Below are 22,419 nucleotides of genomic sequence, written 5' to 3'. Positions count from 1 at the left end.
AAGTGTGAAAAAAAAAATTATTTGGATAAGTTACATAAAATATTAATAACAATTTTAATAGTATCAAATAATAATTTTAGTATTATGACTAAAAATATTATTATGATATTATCTACATATATTAATACTAATATTATTTTTATTATTGATCTTATTATTACTAATATTATTTTTATTATTATTATGTTATTTATTATTTTTTTGGTATGTAAGAGTAAAGTAATTTTGACCGCAAAAAGTCGTAATTTTGGCATTGGTAATATATGTATCTAACGGTTTCCCGTCTTAAATATATCAAAATTATGTATGAAATTTATCTACAATTTTTTCCTGTGAAAGTACTTCACTAATAGCTACAGAAAAATGTATAAATAAATAAATTTATTTTACTTACATATTTTAATCTTATATAAGTCCTATTTATCTAAGAATTTAAAATTATAAATAACTATTAATAGATAATAAAAAATTTGTAGTGTGTTAATAGAAAACGTGAAATATAAGAAAAAATCAAATATTACAATCAAGTTTTCTCTTTAAGAAGTGTTTTAACCACAATTTTTTGACAAGTCAATTATCATATTTAAAATATTGTCATTTTTGGAGTTGAAATTTAACCTTATAGTTTTATTCTTAAAAGATATTCGAGTAAGGAAAAAAGGTGTTTGTAAACTACCATTGACTTCAACTTCTAAGTGATATGAAACTATTAGACATAACGAAACAATTTTACGATCTCAAGTCCATTGAGATAACATTGTTTGTTTGTTTTTTTTCTGATTAGTGAAATAGTATCGATAAAATCAATTACCATATTTGAGATATAGTTCATTTTGTTGAAATACTCTCTACTATAATTAAAAGTTTGTGTTGAATCCATACATGATCATCAATTAAATTTGATGTACTTATATTAAATTCTTTAATTAGAAAATAAAAAAATATATGAATAAATAAAACGTACAAGGGCTACCAATAATATTACATGACTTTTGCATCATATCATATGATAAGGTACTTTATACTTAACTTACTTTATATTTTAATCTTATATAAGTCCTAATTTATCTAAGAATTTAAAATTGTAAATAATTATTAATAGATAATAACAAATTTGTGAGTATTAATAGAAAACGTGAAATGTAAGAGAAATTGAAATGTTATAACGATCACGCCTTGTAAGTAAACGTGCGCCGTAGCCTTTATGTTTTTGCCTTTTCTCCATCTCAACAAACCCATCATTGATTCCCTTATCCTTTTTATATCCTTCCTTATCAATATAATTTTTGATTTATTTATGATTAAAAAAAAAAAAAAAACTATGGAAGGATAGAAAATTTTCTCTAAAGTCGAAGCATTTACATGCATCTAGATTATTAAAACATAACAAATTGTCACTCAAGAAATGTATCTTTATAATTCCCAAAGAACATTGTATAATTATTTTTATTTCGTATCTAATTATTTAATATTTTAAAGTCTACTACTTTTGTAAACCGTGAAAGAATATTAATATTTTTTTTTTAAGTTTTCTTTTTAAGAAGTGTTTTGATCTCAATAATTAGTAGCAAAAAATTTGTTATTAATTGGACACCAATTTATAAATCATTTAATAATAGAAATCAATTTAGAAATCAAAATTTTGTTAGTCTCTAAAATGATATCTAATTTAGTCACTATAGTAATTAATTATTTTTTATTTCTAAAAATTAATTTTTATTTGATGATTTTTTTTTAGTGGTACACTCCATCACGTAAGATGAAATTGTGGTTGAATGAAATTTTGATATGGATGAAGGTTGAAGAATGATGTTTATCAACTAAATTTCAAGATTTGAGTGTTTTATTATACTTAGATAGATTTGTAGATATACTAGGGTTACGAGTAGTAATATATTTTGGGAGAAATTATAATTTTTTCTTCTTAAAAATTATACGTTAAATAATAAAATATTTTGCATGTTTTATGAACGTAGGTGTTATAATGTATCAAACTATATTAAATTTGATGGAGTGTTTTATTTGTTTATATAGGAATACTTGTAATTTTTTTTAATTGCTTGATATAATTATGTATAAAATTAATATTATTTTTCTAGATTTTTTTAAGAGATGAAAATAATTGTGTTTTTTAATACTAATTTCTACATATTTTTTAACAAAAACTAAAAAATACAATATTTCCATTAAATTAATTAAAAGATTAAAAACATATTTAGATATAATAAAAATCACACAATTATTCCAATATTAAATATAAACATCTCTTTTAAAGATATCTTAATTTACTGTGTGTTATTGAAAGACTATCTTTTTCTAGTTTTACTTCACTCCAATTACTAATTAACTAATGTCAAAATAAATGATAAATTTTCTCTTTAAAATTGTATTTTGTTATGATGTAAAAAAACTCAAATGACACTTATCCACATAACACATTCATAACAGTCTATTTTATGATGATCATGGTACTAGTAACAGAGACATTAATGTTCGGTTGAAGTAGTACATGCTGAATGATACAGAAATAATACATTTGTGTGCACATTAAGTGTGGATGTTGACAAATATGTTGATTAAGATTTCTCTATTTATTTAATTACTCATTTCATAATCCCACAACACTGCCACAATCAGTTTTCATATTCAAATATAGTTTTTTTGGTAAATTATGTTATGCAATATTTTAGTTAAGCATGGCAAAAAAAGTTTTCTAAATATTTAGCTAAAATTGTATTTCTAAAGTTTTCTTCCATTAATGTCTGTATTGCTTCCTAAGCAACTTCACTTTCAACCCCACATATTTTCTTCTTCCTTCTTGCTCTTCCTTCACACACTGGAAGCTTCTTCTTCAGAATCGATGAGATTGTTTCCTTCCTTTTATATTATGTCCTCATCAATTTAGCAAATGAACACTTAATTAAATTTAAAGACTTAATTAACATTTTCAATATACTAATTAATATCCCAAGCTTTTCCTCTTAGGAAATAAATCGCATTTATCATCACTTTTATAACACACATATGCTTGAACTGGTGTCCAAAGTAGCATCACGTGAAAAGTAAACCAAAAAGTACTGTTACATTATTTACCCTTTATTGTGCTCCGTTGTCCTCAAACTGCACTAAAGAGATGGTAAAGGGTTGATTGGTGCATGGGAAAAACCAATAGAAATCCAAAATGAGAAGTGAAAATGAGAGGCTTAGCCATGGGAACATGTGGCCTTCCATAATGACAACATTGAATGCAGTTCCAGTACCCATACCTGCCTCACCACTCTTTCCTTTAATGCCCTACATGCCTACCCTAACACCTCTACCAAACCAAACTACTAACATACACTCCATCATACTCCTCAAAACCTACCAAGACACATAAAAACAAAGCTGTTTTCACCACCACATAACAAATAGTTGAAGGATATGGAGAAAACTAGTGCTGTGGAAGGTGCAAGATCTCCCATGCAGATGAAGTTGGGAGGTGAAATGGAAGGCAACACCAACACCCTGCGCACTGCCGAGACCTTCCTGCGGTTGCTTCCTGTTGGTCTTTGTGTTTCAGCACTTGTTCTCATGCTCAAGAACTCTCAGCAAAATCAATATGGCTCTGTTGATTACACTGACCTTGGAGCTTTCAAGTATGTTCATATATATATACATATTTTTTCTTCAAGTTCTTAGAATGTTTTTTAAGATAGAACATTGATAATAAGAGATTAGGGGAAACACGTATAAGGGTATGCTCGCAGTTAGACAGTGAAACACTTTTCATCTCCTACCTCTATCACTACTGTTGCATTGATCTGTTACTAATTTTATCCTCAGAATTACCAACTAATTAATTAATCTGTTAACTGTTAAGGATTGACATGTAGAAAATAAGTCATTGATCATGGACACATCTTTTAAATTAGTATGTCAACTCTAATTATGTTTTGAAAGATGCTGATTCAAGATTAGGTTTATTGATTCAACTGTTAACTAAATTGTAATTGATCTGATATTAATAAAATAATGTCAATAATTAAATTATTTATGAAATTAAATTATTTATGAAATTAAATGATATTAAAAAAATATAATATACCTTAATCTATAATAATACTAAAAAAATTAAAAATAACATATTTTGTAGGTTTTAATATATTCAAAATACACATAAAAATCAAATAGTTCATAGTATTTAGATTTATACTTTAACAATACATAACAATATTATTTGAAAATAACAAGTTTTTTAAAATAATCTTTTATTTTTTTATATCGTTAACCGGTTTAAGACTGATTGCAACAACACTCTAAAGATTACTTATACTATTTCGTTGTTTTAAAGATAATTGAAGAAGGAAATAATTAAGTCAATTAAATTGGTGATGTATTATTTCCTGAGTTAACAAACACACAGTACCGTGAGTTGGATTGTTAACCATAATTACGGTGGCAGAAAAAAGTTGTTTTTAGTGATAATTAATACTTTTTGTTGGTTGACATTTTCTTGTAGTTAGAAACACTCGTGCATGGATAATTGGTTTTTGAGCTGAGATTGTGTAAGATGAATCTGAATTAGTTTGGTTGAACTTTAGGTACAAGCATTGAAACTACTAGAATGTTAACAGTATCAAATAACCATTATGCAGCAGTAATTTTGGACATTTTACTTGTGGTGAAATTTTTAGATCATCAGAATATATACAATGTAACATACAATGACTAAAAATAAGAAAGTGGAAACATAAGATATAAGCATTAGGGAAGAATTTCAGGTTTATGTATCTACTTTTGTTTGGCAACTCTGTTACAGTAGCAGTTATGCACCATGATGGCATATAAATTTCTGATATAATGATATAAAAAAACAGTTATATAAGACCCTACAACTTTATTATGTTTACTTTGAAAAAAGTATGATAGCCTCCTCCTTATATGAATAAGTTTATAATGTTTATTAATACTGAATCTTCACGTAAATCCCTGTAAATAAATACTCAACCAAAAGGATAACAAACATTTATGTTGGTTGATGGGTTTTGGATGTTGCAGGTATTTGGTGCATGCCAATGGCATTTGCGCAGGTTACTCTCTATTTTCAGCTGTTATAGCTGCTATGCCACGCCCTTCCACTATGCCTCGTGCTTGGACTTTCTTTTTGCTTGATCAGGTAATCACTTCGCACTCATTCTTAATTTCTTCCTGCAATAAAGTATTAACTACCTTACTACAGAGATTATAAATGCTCCAAATAATGATAGTCAAATAAAACTAGATGGATTATGTCAGCCACACCACAGTAACAAAGGATGTGATTGTGGTCGTGGCTTCATCAATGGTGTCGTGTGGATTAGGGTGATGTCTTGTGGTGCTGTTATTTAACACGTTTTCAAATTTTGTGAATATTCTCGGCATTTGCTCTAGTTTAGGTGGAACCAGTAATGGTGTAATTAGAAGTGGTAAAGTGAGTGATCTAAGTCTGAATTTATTGGTTACAGAGGGTTGGACTAAAAAAGTACATATACAGATTAAATTTAAGCCTTCAAAATGAAGTCCAATCTTATGAAAAACAACTTTTTCAGTCTTCTACAGTTTTTGCAGCCTAAACCAGAATCAAGTTATGATCATACTAGGACTTGTATTTAATTTGAGTTTAGAATTTAAGACTAAAATATCATATCAGAACTAGCAAAACCAAACAAACAAGTATTTCATCTTCTTATTAAGAAATGAATTTATATCTAAGTGTTCAATAGTGATGATGGTTGATGGTTGATAAGTTCAACAAAGTCCCGCTATAATAGACTATACATGACTCAAATATAAGTTTAAAGTGAACTTTAAGTGTAACTCAACTTTAATCGGGATGATGTCTCCACCCATTTTATATATTATGAAATATCTTTATCTCTGGTCGAGGTAGGATCTTTCAGAGTTTTAACATGCTTTGATCATTCCATTGACCTGTGTGTTGGCACTTGATATTACATTTATGTATATTAATTGATGCATATACTGAAAACTTGTCCAATTTGCGTTGGTAGGTGCTAACATACATAATTCTAGCCGCTGGAGCAGTGTCAACAGAGGTTTTGTACCTAGCTGAGAAAGGAAACACTGACACAACATGGAGTTCAGCTTGTGGGTCATTTGGTAGATTTTGTAATAAGGTGACAGCATCAGTTACTATCACATTTGTGGCAGTGCTTTGCTATGTGTTGCTTTCCCTCATTTCCTCTTACAAGCTGTTCACAAAGTATGATGCACCAGCAGAATGCAGACCTACTGCATCCATTGAGGTTGCTGCTTTCCCTGGCTGACTCTGTGCTTCATATGTGTGTCTGCTTAATTGCTTCCAATTAATAATGTAATCAGATTCTGTTGTGTTAATTAGGACCTTAACTGTGAGTTTATAATATATATAATGCTGCTGTTCATGGATAGGATATGCTTTGGCTCTTCTCCTGCTGCTTCATTTTACCTCAACAACAAACTTTGCTTCCACCTTTTTAAAATTTTGTATGTGAAATTATAATATTAAAAAGGATAAATTAATCTGTAGTTTAGGAATATATTCTTTCAATATATTATTATTTTTAACTATAATTTGTAAATGAAGTGTAGTAAACATTTTATACTATGGAAAAATATATTTAGGAATTAATGTTTCTTCAATGTGACTGATGAATTGTTCACATGATAAAGAAAAGTATCTTGAATTTCTTTTATAGTCATGTTACGGTAATAATAAAGATCATTTCTAATAAAAAATAATAAATAATGTATTGAACAAATCAGGTTCAACACATTTGATAGACTTAAGTAAAATTCCAATCTTTTGACCGCTTATATAAAAAAACCTTTATTAAAAAACGTTAAATCCACTTTCTAAATTTATTTAATTAAAATAAAATATTTTATGAATAAATGTATTATCTTATGGGATAATAAATATAGACTATGCGTTTAAAAAAAGGGTTTATTTTTAAGTGATTTAATAATTTATATATATATATATATAATGAATGAACGATGAGATTAGAAACTGTACCATGGAGTCGTTTCTAAACTGCAGGAGATTCATTTGTTTCGTGCACCTCCCTCTATTGTTTTCTAAATTAGTGTTTTTTTTCGTCTAAAACATGTATATATAGAAACATATATTAAAATTTATAATGATATTTATAAATTTATCTTATATATTAATTTAATAAAAGTATAATTATTACAAATCTATAATTTAATATCTAAAAATAATAATAAACTTGAAAAAATATTTAAGAAATGTGTATATAACCACGACAATGTCTGATTTCACGACCAAGTGAGTTAAGAAAATGAATTTTTCAAAATAAAAAAATATATCAAATGCCTTTGTATACAACAATTTTCACTTTCTTTTCATATACCAAACATACCATAAACGTACATAGATTTTATGTATACGATTATCTATTATTAAATTACGTAATAGTACAAATTCTAAATAAAATAAAATTTATAAACTTAATTTTAGGTTAAAAAGAATTGTAGAAATTAAGTGTGCACAAGAATCCAAATTTGATTCCATAAGAGTGTAACATTCGTCGTATTATAGAGACACATACACTCACTCTGTCCCACCAAAATCCACTCAGACCTTTTTCGTGCACATTTATCCGTACCTCTGATCGGCAAAGCTGCAGTGGCATCACCACTCTCCACCGTCACCAAACACGCCACAACCTTCCCTTCTCCCCTTAAACGACATCACCACTCTCCACCATTACCAAACACTTCACATTCACTCATAGCTTTCTTAAAGATTGAAATTTTCACTATATTGGTGTCTGCTCCTCTGTTTAATTTATCTTTTTTGTCTTTTTTGGTTCACTTATTGTACTGTTTCTGATTTTTGTTTTTTTCAGCTACATTTTGCAGAGTTATTGGAGGGTGCTTTTTCAATTTTTTGTTTTATTTCCGTGAAACAAAATGGTGAAGAAGAACAAGATAAGGAAGGAGGATATTGCAGAGGATTGGTGTTTTGTGTGCAAGGATGGAGGGTTATTAATGGTCTGTGATCATAGGTTAGTTTCACCTCACAAACGTGTGTACGTGTAGTTCATGCAATTTTAATTTTAAAATATAAGAATGAGAAGAATACTCTGTTTGTTCTAAGGACAATTTTGAAATGAATGAAATATGAATTTCCTATGAATTTCTGTATCCTATATTGACCATTTTTTACCCTCGGCAGTGACAGGTGAATCTGTAATAAAAACAATATAAAATATAATTACTTAATTTTTTTAATTATATTCTTTGATTTTAATTTGCTACATAGTGCTGTGACTTTTTCTTGGATCTGTGTTTTTGTTGGAAAGATGAAGTGTGTACATAAATTTGACCTGCTAGTTTGCTGCAAGCCCAAATGCATAGTATAAAATAGGAAACAGGTATGATATTAAAAAAATAAGTTGTCATACTTTTAGGCTTTGTTTATTTTATCTTTTGTTGATAAAATTGTGGTTTACTTAGAATCTTCTTCAATCCTGTGTGTCTTTAGTGATGGATCTCAATTTGAAATCTTGGATCATTTTATTTCCTGGAAGAGACTCTCTTTTTGACTGTTAATTAACCCATGTTGCTTGAAGGGATTGTCGGAAAACTTATCATCCTCGTTGCGTGGACAAAGATGACTCATTTTCGGAGAATGGAAGTAAATGGACTTGTAGTAAGCCGGCTTCAACCTATCACCCTACCATTATTGGAAGACAATCAAATATATTTCCTTTATGCAATTGATTCCACCATAAGATCTAATTGTTCATCTTATATATCTGGGAATCAAGAACAGATGCTCCAGTTGTTCTCTTACACACTATTTGTTGTCTGTACCAGCATAGTTTTATTGTCTAAAAAAAACTGTTTATCTGTGTTACAATTCCTAAGAAACTTCATATACGGTCTATTTTTATTTTCCTGGCTTAGTTATAAATGCGTCTACCCCCTGTTTCCTCTCTCTGTCCATGTTTAAGAGATTATGGTTGAATGCCTTTTGATCCTTTTGTTATTGAAGGACTTTTGAATAAATTATTTTTGCAGGTTCACATTTTTGCTTCCTTTGCCATAAAGCGTCTAAGTTTAAGTGTTTTTGCTGCCCAAAAGCTATTTGTGAGAAATGCATTTATGATGCTGAATTTGTTACTGTCAAAGGGAACAAAGGATTTTGTAGTCACTGCTCAAAACTTGCATTTCTAATAGAAGATGATGCTGATAATGATTCTGATGGGGTAAGATTGTTTTTAATCACATCTTATATGCAGCAAAGGTAAGAAAGAAAAATTGTGACAGTATTTGAAATCCTAAATTTAGAAACAAAATGGAAAATTGCTGTTAATGTAAATTATAAGTTTAATTTTCTTACGTGAATATCCAAAGTTTGTGAGAAGAATGGCAATTAAAACATCACAGGTTGTTAAGCTGGGACAGTAATAATAACTGAGGCACTTGTTTTCTGTCTTACCTCTTTTGGAAAAATAAAAATTGTTCTATTTATTTTGAAGAGAAACTTGGGAACACATCCTGGAACTGTTTTTATTGTTATTATTTTTGTTAAAGGCAAAAATTGTTTTTGAAAAAGACTAAAAGGAACTAAATCGACACTGTATTTCTTACTTTATCATTTGCATGAAATGAGATTTGGAAAATGAAATCTAATTTTTACTTAGAAATTATGATCGGTGCTAACATAGGGTCTTTTAATGTTGGATGTTTGATGCATTCTGATGAATAGAAAAAGTTTTCATGACTGGATAAGATTTCAGTGTATGCCCAGTTGTAGAATTTTACATTTAAACAATGGTCAAGTGTGGTATTTTCGCATTTAACTTTAGACATGTTTGTTTTACTTTTCTTGATGGGAACTTGGAATTTAGTATAGAACGTTTATCTTTCTCTGGGACTAATAAAACAAATTTCATTTTCTTTAAATCACTTTATTTTTCATGTTTTTTTATTGACAGGATTTGGTAGATTTCGAAGATCAAGATACGTATGAATTCTTATTTTCAGAATATTATGAATTCATCAAAGAAGAAGACGGGCTGAATTCTGAACATGTACACTCTGCCCATAGATTCTTTAAGAATGGCAAAAGGAAACGTGACTTGGATCCGGATGAAATGGGTTTAGGGGTAGATGGAAGTGGTGATTCTGAAGACATGAGTAACTATATAGTTTCTGATTGTGAGGACCTGAATTACACAGCAGGATCAATGTCAGAGAGGACAAAGAAGGGCTTGGGAAAGTTAAAATCAATGAAAGGAAATGAGAAAGATAAGAAAAAAGAGTTTATTGGATGGGGTTCAAGAAGTCTCATGGAATTTCTTGAATATATTGGCGAAGACACGAGCAATGAATTTTCTGAACATGATGTTACTTCAATCATTATTGAGTACTGCAGAGAAAACGATCTTTTTGACCCTAAGAAAAAGAGAAAGATACATTGTGATGCACCACTGAGATCCTTACTGGGGAGGAAATCAGTAAACAGAAACAGCATGCAAAATCTTCTGGCACAACACTTTGCTGAGAATTTTGAAGAAATGGGTGATATTAGTAGTAGTTCTGAAGATAGGGATTACAATGAACCATCCACCTTTTCAAGAAAGAGAAAATCAATTTCGTGTACAAAATCTCATAATCTGAACCTAGTTTGTGAAGAGCATCAAAGCTGTTTTGCAGCCATAGTTAGTTCTAACCTCAAACTTGTCTACTTGAAGAGGAGTTTAGTGGATGAACTTTCAAAGCAACCACAAACTTTTGATGACAAAGTGCTAGGAAGTTATGTAAGAATCAAAACTGATCCGTATGACTATTTACAGAAGAATTCACATCTGCTTGTGCAAGTTGTAGGTAATTTATCTGTGACGTCTTCAAACTACTGAAATAGTAGTGGGTAGATTTTTTAAATTTTTAATGGAAGTAAAGTAGTTAATTTTTGCTGGCTGCAAAAAGGTTTTCAAATAAACTACTGATAATGTAATTGTTTGATGATCTTATTTCTGAAATGCGGTCTGAAGTTCTATACAAAATTTCTTGGTATGTAATGGCCTAAAATAGAATTCATGTTTTTAATGAAGAGATACACATGTCTGTTGCAGCTAGTAGTAAGATATCCTTGTTTTATATCAAGTGATTATTGTGTATAATGCGTGAGTTGAAGAACTGTAGGTATATAAACTACTTTTGTAATATAAAACTATAGAAGATATTGTGCAAACTGCTTTGTTATGTCAAACTATATATACTGACTGACTGCCTTTTATTTATTTATACTCAAAATAAAGCTACTGTTGCTTCTTATACTTGATTAAATAATATTATTTCTTTTGAGAAGACATGTAAAGACATTAATTTGATTAAGCTCTTCATAACTTCATCTTGAACTTCAAATTTTTAATATTTTTAAAAGAATTAGTGGATCATGCATGTATTTTTGACAGTAATTTTCTTGTATTGGAAGAAAAAGATACCGAGTCATACACATTGTATTCAAAAGGCATATCAAGAAACTATAAATGAAGTATAAAATCTTAAGCATATTGTACTTTGTTATTTTTTTAGGTGTGCAGTACCCTGTTATAGAAGGTCAACATAACTGATTCTGTTATGCTGGCTACCATACTTTTCTAACATTCATAATTGACATTCTATATCTGCAAAACTACAGGAATAAACATATCTTTAAGGAATGATGAATTCAACAAGGAAATCATGCTTCAGCTTTCTTATGTGCCAAAACATGTACCTATCTCCAAAATTTCAGATGATGACTTTTCTGAGGTATGAATGTTGTGGCAATAAGATTTTTCTCTAATTTCTCCTGTCCGTACAGGCAGTGGAACAAAATAAGCAACAGTTTCAAAGTAGAATTGTATGCTTGTTTTCTTAACCATTTTTTTCTCTTTTGTTTGGTGTTGAATGATAGCTATACAGTATTAGTTTTCTGCCTAGGATGCTGTTAGGACTTCTTAGGTGATCATAATTTATACTATAATTTATTTTTATGAATATGTGATCTGTATGGCCATATTCCTTACAGAAATAATATCCTAATTGTTTTTTTTTTATATATTTTCTTTGGATTCATTATTATAACATTTGGTGTTATTGCAGGAAGAATGTCAAGATCTGTATCAGAGAATGAGAAACGGTCTGCTTAAACAGCCTACCGTGGTTAGTTTGCTGTATGACTTGTGATGATTTAGTGTATACCATAAATACTATGCTCAATTATCTGTTTATATTTTTGTAAGGGCACTGTAAATCTTTTGAGTTTGATAATAGTTTATTAACGTTTGCTGCAAAACTATGGTGTTTATGTTTGAAGTTTTCAGCAAATAAAATGGTGAACCAAATGTAAGGGAAGCCTTTGGAGGAGACTTTAAATGTGGCTTCTAAATTGTTGGCTCCATTTAATTGATCAGCCAAATAATGATGAGAGGGTTTTCTTACATACATTCATGAGGCAAAGGGTTAATCTTTCGTGTTTGAGGAGAGTATCATGTCAAGTAGCCCAGTTTAGCTTTGCTGGCGAAGACTTGAGCTCATCAAATGTAGTTTTTTCCGAAAAGCTTTTTGGACTGTAAACTGTAATTTAGAAACTGAGGCCAGAGCATCATCTTAAATATTGGTCTCAAATTCTAACTCAATCCCACATAATAGAAAGATTAAAGATGGAGGAAAATAATCATCAAATGAGAATGTTCATGTATAGGCTTACAACCAATTTGATATTCCTAAAATATGTAACCTACCATTAGATTTATTTGAAATTTAAATTAGTTAAGTAAACAAAACATTAAAGATAAAATCTACAACAATAACCAGTTCTCTATCTTAAACTCATTCAAAATTCTAGTAAGGGAAAAGTCTCGTTAGTCTAACACTCTTTCTTGTGATTTGTCATGGAAATGTTGAGCTTTAACTCCATGAGTCAGTGTTGATTGAGCGCTTACCACTAGGCTAAATGATATAGCTTAGATCCAGGGTGAAACTATTTCCACTTAAGCATGTAGCAGTTCAAGCGCTACAATTGTATTGTGACTTGACCCACCTAATCCACATCACGGGACAATTGATGCACCCTGCGACAGTCTCTCCCTCAACAATTGTTCCACTAAAAATCAAACTTGTCCATTGTGACTCGACCCACTAGGTTTAGACCACATAATAATTTTGCAACTTGCAACAATCTCCCCTTGAACAATTGTCGCACTGAGAATGAAACTAATAGTTGGATTTTAATACCAATTGTTGTAAGAACTGACTCTAGAAGGAAGGAAGGGTTGAATAGAGCTTGGACTCTTCTCGCAGAGAACTAGACTAGATTGTCTAGTGAAGAAGCAAAATAAACAAATAACACTGGTTCACCCAAACTTATGAGTTACGTCTAGTTCTCCCTTAAAAAGATTGCTTAAGAGGTTCCACTAAATAATCAATTGATTACAATGTGTACACCAACCACTCTTGGTTACAACAAGTACACAAACCACACCTGATTATTACTAGTACACAATCCAGTTCTAGTTAGACAGTTTTAACCTCCCCTTGAGATTAAGACCTCTCAATTATTAAGGAGCACTCTCAAAGAGGGCATACTACTTAACTTCATAAGGTGAAGAATTACAAAGGCTTACGCTCACTCACAAAAAATACTATAAGATCACTGGATGATTGAAAGATTGTAAAAGGTAGTTGTGTGTTTTTCATCATCAACTTGAATCCTTTATGTAGATTTGTAAAGAAGACTGTTGCAGCTATGCTTTTGCTAAGACTTGATCTTTGCTTGATCTTCAATGATAATTTTCATTTGCGGTTGGTATAGAGCTTCATATGGAAAGGTATGATATGAATCTTTAATAGCACTGATGACTCTAATTTGTTATAAAAACAATTTCTAACAATTTTTTCTTTTTATAAAACTCATTTTAGGCATCACAATGAAACCTGACATCTTAGCTAGGTTGACACCCCAAGTTTCAACTATCATATGCCATCACATGAAAGATAACAAAAAAAAAAGATACAAACAAGGATAGGGGGACTAGGTCAAACCTATGCTGAAAAGAAATATGATAATATAGACAAGATTCAAACAAGATTTGCATATATGATAATTAATCACAATTTAACATGAATGCATATATTCATTTGTTTCCTTAATTGTATGATTATTTGACCATTTGTCATAAATCATTTCCAAACATAGATAATATAGACATTGAAGATAAGGTCTTAAATATTTGTAAGTTATCTAGAAAACATTTGATCGTTGCGGCTTGATTATTATTTAAATTTAGATTAGGAACACATTGTCTATTAGACCGTCTGTCACGAGACTAGATGATCCACTAGATGGTCTATAGAATGATTCAATTGTCACAGAGCACACGTTAGAATGTTCAGATAATACATTCACATTTAACTAGATAAGTCATATATAATGTTTGTTATTATCAAAACTTGTAGATGATCTACTGACATCAAAGAGAGTAGGTATGCCATTCTCCACAACGTCTAACAAATCTATGTTATTGTACTAACGAAAGGCTATCATCTTGAGCTTCTAGTAATCATACATCTCGCCCTTGAACATGGATGAACGATTAACAACTTGTACGTTGTTCTCCATATAGTCTTGCTAGTCCTGTTTAGAACTAACCCTAGAGGTTAGCTTTGATACCAATTGTTTGATCGAACACTTACCACTAGGCCAAATGATATAGTTATAGTCAGGGTACAACTCTTTCTACTTAAGAGTGTAGTAGTTTAACTGCCACAATTCGATTGTGACTTGACCCACCTAACTTACGTTATAGGTCAATTGCTGCACCATGCAACAACCAGAAGTGTTTTAGTCATTATGCCAACAAGTTGTGCTTCAATTTCTTGGCTTAAATCATTGTCATCATGGTCATTTATTTTAACTTCATATCTTTAATCATCATATTCCAAGATTTGATATCCTAAATTTATCTCGCTTGAAATTTAATGACTTCAAAGTGTATGCGACCCCCAATCTTTCATGCGAGAACATCATTTTCATCAATTTTGACAACAGAATCATGAACTTCAACTAAATTAAACTTGAAATAAAAACTATTTTCTAATCTTTGCCATCTTTGTTTTATGTTCATCAATTTACAACAATCTATATGTGTCTTCTAGTTTAGAGCCGTTAAACATATATTTTAGTTAGCCTAAGTTTAGACTATACTGATTAAAGGGGCTTTATCTTTTGTGTATGCATTATGTGTTTTATGTGCTATAGTTTAATTCGAAGAATAATATAATTTCTTGGTTAGTCATAGTACAAATATGTGACCAACAGATGACGACCACCTCCTTATGTTTGACAGCTGGAGCTTGAGCAGAAAGCTAGAAGTCTACATGAAGATATAATGAAGCATGTATGTACTTGTATTATTGATTTGTCCCTTTTTGGTATTATAAAGATAGAATGCAATTCACAATACAATTTTCCTGTAGGCTAGCAGTTAAACACGGTCTGGTTAGAATTACCATTTTCCAAAATTCAATGGTTAGAATTGATTGTATATGCATAGAAGTTAGAATCTTGTAATTATGAAACTCGCTTAAGCACATGCCAGCAGACGCTAAACATATTAGGCAAACTAAATTTTGAAATCTGCCCTTAAATTATTACTTTAATCCTTTGTGCTTTGTTTGTCTAGTTGCATGTTAACATTATTGAACACCTTATTCCATTAGACTATTAAAGAGCACCAAGCGTATGATTTGTTTTTACTGATATTTGTCTTTATCTTTTACTTTATGTGACAGTGGATCTCAAGGAAGTTAGTATTATTACAAAACCGTATTGATCATGCAAATGAAAAGGGATGGAGGAGAGAATATCCTTTCATGATATACGGTTTTTATTGTTGGCTTAAAATTTGTAGCTAAAGGCCAAAGTATTTTCAGTTGTTATCCATTTTAATGCTTGATCAAGCATATCTATCTCATAATCAATTTAAAGTGAGAGAGAGGAGTTGTAAACTAAGCTGAAAGCTGTTATTACTGCTTTGATTTTTGATAAATTTTGTATTATTCTCTGTTTGGAGTTTTATCTTTTCTGTGAATAGTGTGATCCTTGACCATTTTTCCGTACACTTGCTGAGTACATAGATCAAAAGCTGAAGCTTGAGACACAATTGGAGCAATCACGTTTATTAAATGACATTCCAAAAGTAATTCCTGAAATAGATGATACCACTCTATCCCAAGAAGGTTCCCCAAGAATAGATAAGGTTGAGCAAAATGGCTTGTCAGAATTAGCCAGTGGACAGACTAGTAACTCTGTTGGACACTATTCCAAACACAGTGGTTTTGCTCATAGCCTAAATAATAGAACAGATGTGGCAGGTTTGCTATGTTTTTCTGTCTTTACTTCCTTTTTGTTTTTACATATCTATATTATTTTGAATAAATGTCAAACAGTCAATAGTATAATCAGGTTGATGTTGTTAAGTGTTGTGTTTACTTTATGTCTCGTAAGTCTAACATGTTATCATGACATTCACATCAATACAAAATTAAGATGATCCATTACATTACTTTTTTTTGCAGGAAAAATGGTTAGGAGTAGGGGTAGAGATGACTCTATCATCAGACATGGCCATGTACAACATGGAGTTTCCACATCGCTGCATGGCCATCTAGCCATAGAGCTTGGAAACATTCCCTATTCCAATGTGCAACCAGGCACGACTGCTTTTGTTGACGATCACCAAAGTGTTCCACATTCCTCTGCCCCCTCATCGTCCAACCACACTTCAGTTCCTCGTACCGTTGGTGGGGAAAATGTTGTACAGTGTCCTACCTATGGTCACTCTTGGGGCTTAGCTGTACAACCTATTGTTGCTCCCTCAGTCCACACCGTTCTTGCTCCCTCAGTCCACACCAACCCTGCTCCCCAAGTCCAAACTACTTCTGCTCCTCCAGTTGAGCCCATTCATGATGCCAGTAAAGTCCATGATCTTCCTGATGAGAAAGTACAACGTGATGCTAATGGGAGGGTCATCATTCGACCAGTTGGTAAAGGGTAAGCAAACTCTTATTTATATTTCATAAATTATGCTAAAAAATGAAATGCTTAAATATTCATTAATATGTTGTGCAGATGGACACCTAATCATCATGCTATTGAGGCGATTGGTCATGCAATTAGGTCACAGTTTAGAGGCCCCTACCACCATTATGAAGCCATGAGTGAGGAGGCTAAACTTAGATGGTGGACTGAATTTAAGGTAAGTTTTATTATTAATTACAATTCAGTCACGCTTTAATATGGTTACATTAACTTAATTGTTCCTCATTTTTACAGACTAGAGTGACTTGGGCCCCTCATGATGAGTGGCAGATTATAAAGGTTTACGAGTCAAAAGTCAGGAAACGTCTGTGTGACATGCTTAGTAAAGCTCGGGTGAAGGGCTCTAGACCTACTTGGATAGGAGAAGAAGCATGGGGTGAACTTTTGAACTATTGGGATTCCCAAAAGTTCAAAGACAAATCATCCCAGAACAAAATCAATCGTTCTTCCGTTCGGGGTGGAGCATTGCACTCAAGTGGCAGAAAATCACACTTGGATATTGCATTAGGCCTGGTAAGTATTACTCATTACTTATTTGTACCAAAGTACATGTAATTCAATTATATATTATAAAAAAAAATATATATTTGTAATGGCACAACCTTTCTCAGGAACGTAAATATGGACGACCTGTTGAACCAGATGAATTATTCCTTGCCACTCACACAAACAAGAAGGGTGATTGGATAGATGGTCGTTCTCGAGAGACTTATGTAAGTAATTGCTTTAAATTTGTTACTTCACTTATTTTTAACGTAAATTACTAACGTTTGCAACTTCCACTACTTATGCAGGAAACTTACCATGAGCAGTTGAGGATGATGCAATCAAAGAGTTCGAAAGGATCAATTTCTGATGTCCCTCCCATAGATGCAGCAACAAAGCTTCAGTGCTGGAAAGATGTTGCTGGAGGGAAAAGTAGAGGTAGAGTTTATGGCACTGCGGATTTGGCTGCTAACTTCCGCCATGGTGCCTTATCCCTTACTCAACCCTCTGTATTAGCTTCTACCATTGATCGTGATGAGCAATTTGCTCAGAACTCACAACTTAGACATCAAATCCTAGAAGCAACTGAAAGAGCAAACCAGGCTAATCAAAGAACTGCAGAGTTGAAGGAAACAGTGAGGTTGATGCAACAACAATTAGCTATGATGATGGAACGATATGTTGCGGACACTCCAATAGATACTAGTGAGGTCCACCCCCACCGAAGACTTTGATGATCACCCCCTTCCTTGATGACCACTTATAGTGTAAGTTAAATTACTTGCTCATTGTCTTCTATATTTTTATTTCTTCAATTTGTTTGTAAATACAATTTTTATTTTATTCTAACTTAATTGTTGTTATTTTTTCTTACAAGCACTCCCCATTGCCCACTAACTGCATAATATTTGTACTTTCTTTCATTAACATATTGACTATTATTACATTTTAATAATTACTTCTTATATTTGGTATTTTTAATTTTCATATGTTGTTTTTAGATTAATTTGTGAGTTTCAATTTGAACTTTGATGTGGATTAGAAATTATCAATTGCAATTAGATTGTTGCAGGAAGATTGGAAATTTGATTGCATGATATTTGAAAATGTATAATAAGCTGATTGTGGGATTCTAAATAGTAGCAACATGCTTTATTTTAGTACTCCTGTGTGGGCTTAGCGAGGGTCAAACCCACTCCAAGCCTTTTTGTGTGTAATCTAAGCCTTTTTGTGTGTAATCTAACTAAGACTTGACCCTTGCCAGCTACTACATTCATCCAATCATTAAGCTAGGGCTTGGTTCTAGCTATTTGTTTCTATGTTTAGGTTATCTAGGGCTTGACCGTTGCTATTTGTTTTTATGTTTAGGTTATTTAGGGCTTGGCTCTCTCTACTTTAGAGTGAGCTAGGACTTGACTCTCTCTTGGTTGGAGTGGAAGCTTCTATGTTATCTTTAGCAAGAGTTTGATATTCACTTTTAGCTTCTATTAAGCAAGAGCTCAACCCTGTATATTAGCAAGGGTCTAGTATATTAGCAAGGGCCTAGCCTATTACCTTCAATTTAAAGAGAGTTGAACTTACACTAATAGCTACAGGTCAACGAAAAGAATTAGTTTCCAAGATTCTTACGTCCATCATGTATGGGATGCTAAGCCCATGCTCGCTTTTTCTTGTGTTGCATCCATGGATGACCCACTCTAAATGACATCAGAATATGTACGAAAAATGTTAAGATAATGTAACATACAATGACTAAAAATAAGAAAGTGGAAATATAAGATATAAACATTAGGGAAGAATTTCAGTATATGGGTATCTACTTTTGTTTGGCAACTCTGTTACAGAAGCAGTTGCACCGTGATGGGATAGGAATTTCTCATATAATGATAAGGATAACGAACATTTGTGTTGGTTGATGGGTTTTTTATGTTGCAGGTGTTTGGTGATGCCAATGGCATTTGCGCAGGTTACTCTCTGTTTTCAGCTGTTATAGCTGCTATGCCACGCCCTTCCACTATGCCTCCTGCTTGGACTTTCTTTTTGCTTGATCAGGTAATCACTTCACACTCATTCTTAATTTCTTCCTGCAATAAAGTATTAGCTACCTTACTAAAGAGATTATAAATGCTCCAAATAATGATAGTCAAATAAAACTAGATGGATTATGTCAGCCACACCACAATAACAAAGGATGTGATTGTGGTCGTGGCTTTATCAATGGTGTCGTGTGGATTAGGGTGATGTCTTGTGGTGCTGTTATTTGACACGTTTTCAAATTTTGTGAATATTCTCGGCATTTGCTCTAATTTAGGTGGAACCAGTAATGGTGTAATTAGAAGTGGTAAAGTGAGTGATCTAAGTCTGAATTTATTGGTTACAGACGGTTGGACTAAAAAAGTACATATATAGATTAAATTTAAGCCTTCAAAATGAAGTCCAATCTTAGGAAAAACATTTTTTCAGCCTTCTACAGTTTTTGCTGCCTAAACCAGAATCAAGTTATGATCATACTAGGACTTGTATTTAATTTGAGTTTAGAATTTAAAACTAAAATATCATCAGAACTAGCAAATGGCTGTTAAACCAAACAAACAAGTATTTCATCTTCTTATTAAGAAATGAATTTATATCTAACTTCTCAATAATAATGGATGGTCTGATAAATTAAACAAAGTCTGGTTATGATAGAGTATAAATGACTTAAATATATATTAAAAGTGAACTTTAAGTCTAACTCAACCTTATAAAATCGGCTTATAAGATAATGTTTGCACACACTTTATATATTATGAAACATCTTAATCTATAGTCGATGTAGGATCTCTCACACTTTTAACATGCTTTGGTCATTCCATTAACCTGTTTTGGCACTTATATTACATGTATGTATATTAATTGATGCATATACTGAAAACTTGTCCAATTTGCGTTGGTAGGTACTAACATACATAATTCTAGCTGGTGGAGCAGTGTCAACAGAGTTTTTGTACCTAGCTGAGAATGGAAACACTGACACAACATGGAGCTCAGCTTGTGGGTCATTTGCTATTTATGGATATGCATTGGCTGTTTTCCTGGTGCTTGATTTTACCTAAGTACAAACTTTGCTTCCACCTTTTTTAAAATTTTCTATGTGAAATTATAATATTAAAAAGGATAAATTAATCTGTAGTTTAGGAATATATATTCTTTAGATATATTATTATTTTTAACTATGGTTTGTAAATGAAATGTAGTAAACATTTTATACTCTGAAAAAAATATATTTAGGAATGTTCCTTCAATGTGATTGATGAATTGTTCATATGATAAAGAAATGCATTTTTGAATTTATTTTATAGTCATAATAATAAGATAAGTCTTAGTAAAAAAAGAAATAAGATAACTATTGAACCAATCAGGTTCAACACAGTTGATAGATTTAAATAAAAATCCAATTTTTTGACAGCCTATATGAAAAAACTTCATTAAAAAGGTTAAACCCACTTTCTAAATTTAATTAATTAAAATAAAATATTTTATGAATAAATGTATTACCTTATTGAATAATATATTAGACCATGTTAATTTGTGTTTAAAAAAAGTGGTTCATTTAAATTATTTTTGTAAGTGATTAGTTCTTAAGTAATTATATTATTTTTATTTTAAAATAAAATGATCAAAGGGTTAACCTTAAAAATTTAAATTCACATAATTGTTTGTGACTATAAAATTTATTTTTTCACAAATAAACCTTGCTTATTTAATAGTCTAAAATTCTCCACATCATTTAGTTAGTTCTAAATTTCATAATTTTAATATATATATATATATATATATATATATATATATATTAAATGAATGAACTGTGAGATTAGAAACAAGTTAAACATTCAAAAAGTTAAATATCTAAGAAGGACTATGACATGACCTACGTTACTACATTCAAAAAATTAAACATTAATTGAATTTCAAAAAATTAAACATTAATTGAATGTACATATAATTAATATTGTTATCTTATATTTATTGTAATGTATTCAAATCATATATTTATTTATATTTCTTAATTATTAATCACACTAGCCTTTATAAAATCTCAATTTTATAATATAATTGAGAGTTAACTTTATACATTGTTTAAAGGTCTTATCATAACAAAATATTTTTTCAAATAAGAAATTCATGTTGGCTTAATTAAACTAGTCCTGTGCAAATTAAATAGTTAAGTTCAAACTTTTTTTTCTTAAAACTAAAATTAGTTTTAAATCTAACAAAGCTTAGTATATTCCACTCCAAAATACCCGTATGCATTGACTGTTTTTTTTATTGCTATAAAATGGCTAGATTTCATGTGGGAACAAAATATGTTAAATGGGTTAATCTATATATAGTAAAATAAACGTTTTAAAAATATTTTTCTAAAAAATAAAAATTAAATTATTATGTATTAATTTTATGTCAAGCAGTTGACAAAGAAAAGTTCTTTATATTACTTTGTATTTTACTTTAGAACGAACATTTTTGACAGATGAAATTTTTTTAAATATAGAATAAGCATCTGGATATTTAATGAAATATGGATTCAGATTAATTTATGTGCTTATCATATTATATTTTTATGTATGTTTCATCTATTCTTTTAGTGTTTTATCATACTTAAGAAAAATAAGACACAATATGATATTATTTGTAAATATGATATTATTTGTAAGACAATACTTATTTGTTAGAACTATTATCTTTTAATAAAGTATAATTATATTTTATAATTAATTGTTAATCAAAATTTTATTTTTAAACTTTTG

At 30.6% G+C, this 22,419-nt stretch overlaps 2 protein-coding genes across 6 annotated transcripts; both read left to right on the top strand.

The window, feature by feature from the left end:
* The first annotated feature begins 3,305 nt into the window (after positions 1-3,305).
* LOC137831632 (CASP-like protein 2A2) lies at positions 3,306-6,431 on the top strand. The gene is made up of 3 exons (XM_068639388.2): positions 3,306-3,638; positions 5,041-5,158; positions 6,033-6,431. The coding sequence occupies exons 1-3, from the start codon at positions 3,424-3,426 to the stop codon at positions 6,306-6,308; spliced, it is 609 nt and encodes a 202-aa protein (XP_068495489.1). The 5' UTR covers positions 3,306-3,423; the 3' UTR covers positions 6,309-6,431.
* A 1,192-nt stretch (positions 6,432-7,623) lies between these two features.
* On the top strand, positions 7,624-20,916 carry LOC137831633 (uncharacterized). 5 transcript variants are annotated; one of them, XM_090303159.1, is made up of 17 exons: positions 7,624-7,813; positions 7,896-8,054; positions 8,622-8,698; positions 9,073-9,260; positions 9,993-10,884; positions 11,702-11,814; positions 12,148-12,207; positions 15,393-15,443; positions 15,838-15,909; positions 16,167-16,419; positions 16,624-17,098; positions 17,177-17,303; positions 17,381-17,659; positions 17,758-17,859; positions 17,941-18,399; positions 19,568-19,684; positions 20,569-20,916. In XM_090303159.1, exons 2-15 carry the CDS (start codon positions 7,960-7,962, stop codon positions 18,364-18,366), a joined length of 3,210 nt encoding a protein of 1,069 aa, XP_090159285.1. In that variant the 5' UTR covers positions 7,624-7,813; positions 7,896-7,959; the 3' UTR covers positions 18,367-18,399; positions 19,568-19,684; positions 20,569-20,916. The 5 variants fall into 5 exon arrangements, with proteins under 5 accessions (XP_090159285.1, XP_090159286.1, XP_068495491.1 ...); XM_068639390.2 differs by having other exon boundaries at positions 7,678-7,815; positions 8,622-8,701; XM_090303160.1 differs by lacking the exon at positions 8,622-8,698.
* Positions 20,917-22,419: the final 1,503 nt, after the last annotated feature.

Source organism: Phaseolus vulgaris, chromosome 6 (genome assembly GCF_051622355.1).
Source record: "Phaseolus vulgaris cultivar YP4 chromosome 6, ASM5162235v1, whole genome shotgun sequence".
NCBI classification, from domain to species: domain Eukaryota; kingdom Viridiplantae; phylum Streptophyta; class Magnoliopsida; order Fabales; family Fabaceae; genus Phaseolus; species Phaseolus vulgaris.
This window is presented reverse-complemented; position numbering and strand designations above follow the sequence as displayed.

Excerpts from the sequence above, each read along its gene's own strand:
- LOC137831632 (XM_068639388.2), top strand. The coding sequence starts at position 3,424 with ATGGAGAAAACTAGTGCTGTGGAAGGTGCAAGATCTCCCATGCAGATG. Across the intron at positions 3,639-5,040 it reads ACTGACCTTGGAGCTTTCAA|GTATTTGGTGCATGCCAATG; the intron begins GTATGTTCATAT and ends TGGATGTTGCAG. Across the intron at positions 5,159-6,032 it reads CTTTCTTTTTGCTTGATCAG|GTGCTAACATACATAATTCT; the intron begins GTAATCACTTCG and ends TTGCGTTGGTAG.
- LOC137831633 (XM_068639390.2), top strand. The coding sequence starts at position 7,960 with ATGGTGAAGAAGAACAAGATAAGGAAGGAGGATATTGCAGAGGATTGG. Across the intron at positions 10,885-11,701 it reads TCTGCTTGTGCAAGTTGTAG|GAATAAACATATCTTTAAGG; the intron begins GTAATTTATCTG and ends GCAAAACTACAG. Across the intron at positions 12,208-15,392 it reads TGCTTAAACAGCCTACCGTG|CTGGAGCTTGAGCAGAAAGC; the intron begins GTTAGTTTGCTG and ends TATGTTTGACAG.